General features: G+C 64.5%; 1 protein-coding gene across 1 annotated transcript; it reads right to left on the bottom strand.

The window, feature by feature from the left end:
* Nucleotides 1–373: 373 nt before the first annotated feature.
* On the bottom strand, nucleotides 374–1,687 carry MNEG_15993 (hypothetical protein; the record flags this gene model as incomplete). The annotated part of the gene is made up of 5 exons (XM_014035536.1): nucleotides 374–397; nucleotides 582–671; nucleotides 932–983; nucleotides 1,234–1,301; nucleotides 1,565–1,687. The coding sequence occupies 5 exons, from the start codon at nucleotides 1,685–1,687 to the stop codon at nucleotides 374–376; spliced, it is 357 nt and encodes a 118-aa protein (XP_013890990.1).
* Between the last annotated feature and the right edge of the window lie 537 nt (nucleotides 1,688–2,224).

Genomic DNA, 2,224 nt, shown 5'->3' with positions numbered 1-2,224 from the left:
TTGGGGGGGGGGGGGGGCGGGGAACGCGGGGAGCCGTTCGGGGCCGTGAGCAAGTGTGAGGCGGCGGCGTGGGACGGCCTCCCCATGCGGCAGGCGTGCTCGGTGCCGCCGGATGAGGTTCGGACCGGCTTTTGACGGAAGCGATGGGTGCGGCAGGCATGAAGAAGGCGCAACAGCAGCATAGCTATGAACACGTATGCAGGCATTAGGGCGCATGCGATGCCTTGCGTGGCCGCTTGCGTGCATTGCGTGACTTGCCTCTGGAGGAACACCTTCCCGATGAGACGTGCCAGGTCGTCCGGCTCAAGGGATACCTTTGGGGGGACAGAAAAGGGGTGGCCGGGTACGGGGGTTGGAGCAAGATCCCTGATTCTCAAACAGCAGGCAAGCAGTTGACCTGGAAGGAGGTTATGGGACCGCAGGAGGTTATAAGACCGCAGGGTGGCGATAGGGTGCTGGTGCAGTCCACATACACAATCCAGGAATATGCGGGTGACCCCTGGTGGTTGCGACGCAGCGCCCCAGGCGGCCATGCACGCCCCCAGGCGCGCCGGCCGTGCCCCAGACCCGTCCTGCCGCACCTGCCCCGTGGCCGCCAGCTGTTCTGGCAGGTGCTTCGTCTCGAGCACCGTGTCCACCACGCGGCGCTCGTACAGCGACAGCTTGGTGGACTGGTTGGGGGGGGGTCAAGAGAGGGAGAGAGCGCGGGGGTCTTGCAGGGCTTGCATCACTCATGTGTGTTGCAGGCGGGTCGCTCTGGATTCGGGCGCTGAGAGGGCGGGCCACAGTGGGCAGCGCTGGCCAGGGCACCGGGTTTCAGAGGCCGCGCCCCCAGCTGCAGCGCCGCGAACGAATGATGTGCTGCAGGCACGGCTGAACGCTGCACGCGGCCTTGAGCCCCCTGTTCCCAGCCCAACGTTTTTTGGCCCACCTGGCTGAGTGCGTAGGATATGGCCAGCTTGACACGGTGGTCTTTGGCCGCCCTGGGGGACAGGGCGGGGGCAGCACAGAATATGAGTCAATGCCAGTCAAGAGGTCTGGATGCTGCCGGCGCATGGCTCGTGGGCGCGGGAGCGGGCAAAGTACAGAGCAGGGCCCGCCAAGGATGGGCTTGGCGCAGCCCCTTCGCCCATGCGTTTGCACATACGTGCGCAACAATGAGTTAGCACGTCATCAACGTGATATCTCAGTCCCAGAATACCACACGCGGGGGCGATGACTGAGGGCGCTGACCTGCGGTGCAGTGTGACGACGTCGTTCTGGATGTGGGGCTTCTCGGCACTCGTCACGTTGAACTCAAACTGAGGGCAGTCCGGGTGGCCGGGGCGTGGGGGTGTGCGTGGAGGGTTACAGCGGGGCGAGCGGTAGTGTTGAATTGCAAGGGGCCAGGCTGCGCATGAGGTGGTGAGACTGTGCATGATGGTGCCGGCTGTGCATGATGGTGCGCCCCCCCCCCAAAAAAAGATGTTAATTTCCACGGTCAGCAACTCCAGCACCTGGCCCGCTGCCTCCTCAACCCATCCACCATCCCTGCCACCGCCAAGCGCTACCCCCAAGGCCCCACCTGGTCAATCTCCATCTCATCCGCCTCAATGGCCTGGCTGTGGGCGTATCGCGCGATGTTGCGGATCACACTCGTCTCCTGGGCGGCATCCAGGCCCCTGGGAGCAGGGGATAGGGGTGGCATGGTGGCATGCTGAGGGCGCGTATCGAGGATATGCATGGATGCGCATGTGTTGAGACTCGAACGCCGGTCAACCGCTGTGGGGCACTGCGGTTGAGCAATCCCAGCATGCGTGATGCAATCCGTCGTCGCTGGCCTCAAGCTGGGTCGGGGCGCTCGCGCGCTGGCAAGGCGGGGCCAGCCAGGGGGCTGCTCACCAGCAGCACACGACGCCATAGTCAAAGAAGTACCTTTAGGGTTGGAATGAGGTGTTGAGCGTGCATGGCAGCGAAGGGGTCAAGTGGAGGGCAGCAGAAATGGGGGAGGAAGGGCGGCCGGCTGCTCAATCCTGCCGCGTCGCACACAGCAGAGAGCGCGGGCATAGCACGCCAGCTTCATTAGGAGGGACGCCGCTGGCCCCTGCTGCGCCGCCTGGCCCGCTGCCTCGTCGTGGCCCCAACATTTTCCCGTGGCCGCGATTGCTCAGGCTTACACGTCTGCCCCGGGGCCGTCGTCTGTGGGTGACGCGTACGACACGTAGAAGCACTGGGTTGGAATTTT

The sequence above is a fragment of the Monoraphidium neglectum genome, assembly GCF_000611645.1.
Source record: "Monoraphidium neglectum strain SAG 48.87 unplaced genomic scaffold scaffold05867, whole genome shotgun sequence".
Taxonomy (NCBI): Eukaryota; Viridiplantae; Chlorophyta; class Chlorophyceae; order Sphaeropleales; family Selenastraceae; genus Monoraphidium; species Monoraphidium neglectum.
The sequence above is the reverse complement of the archived record's forward strand: the minus strand, read 5'-3'. Positions and strand labels throughout refer to the sequence as shown.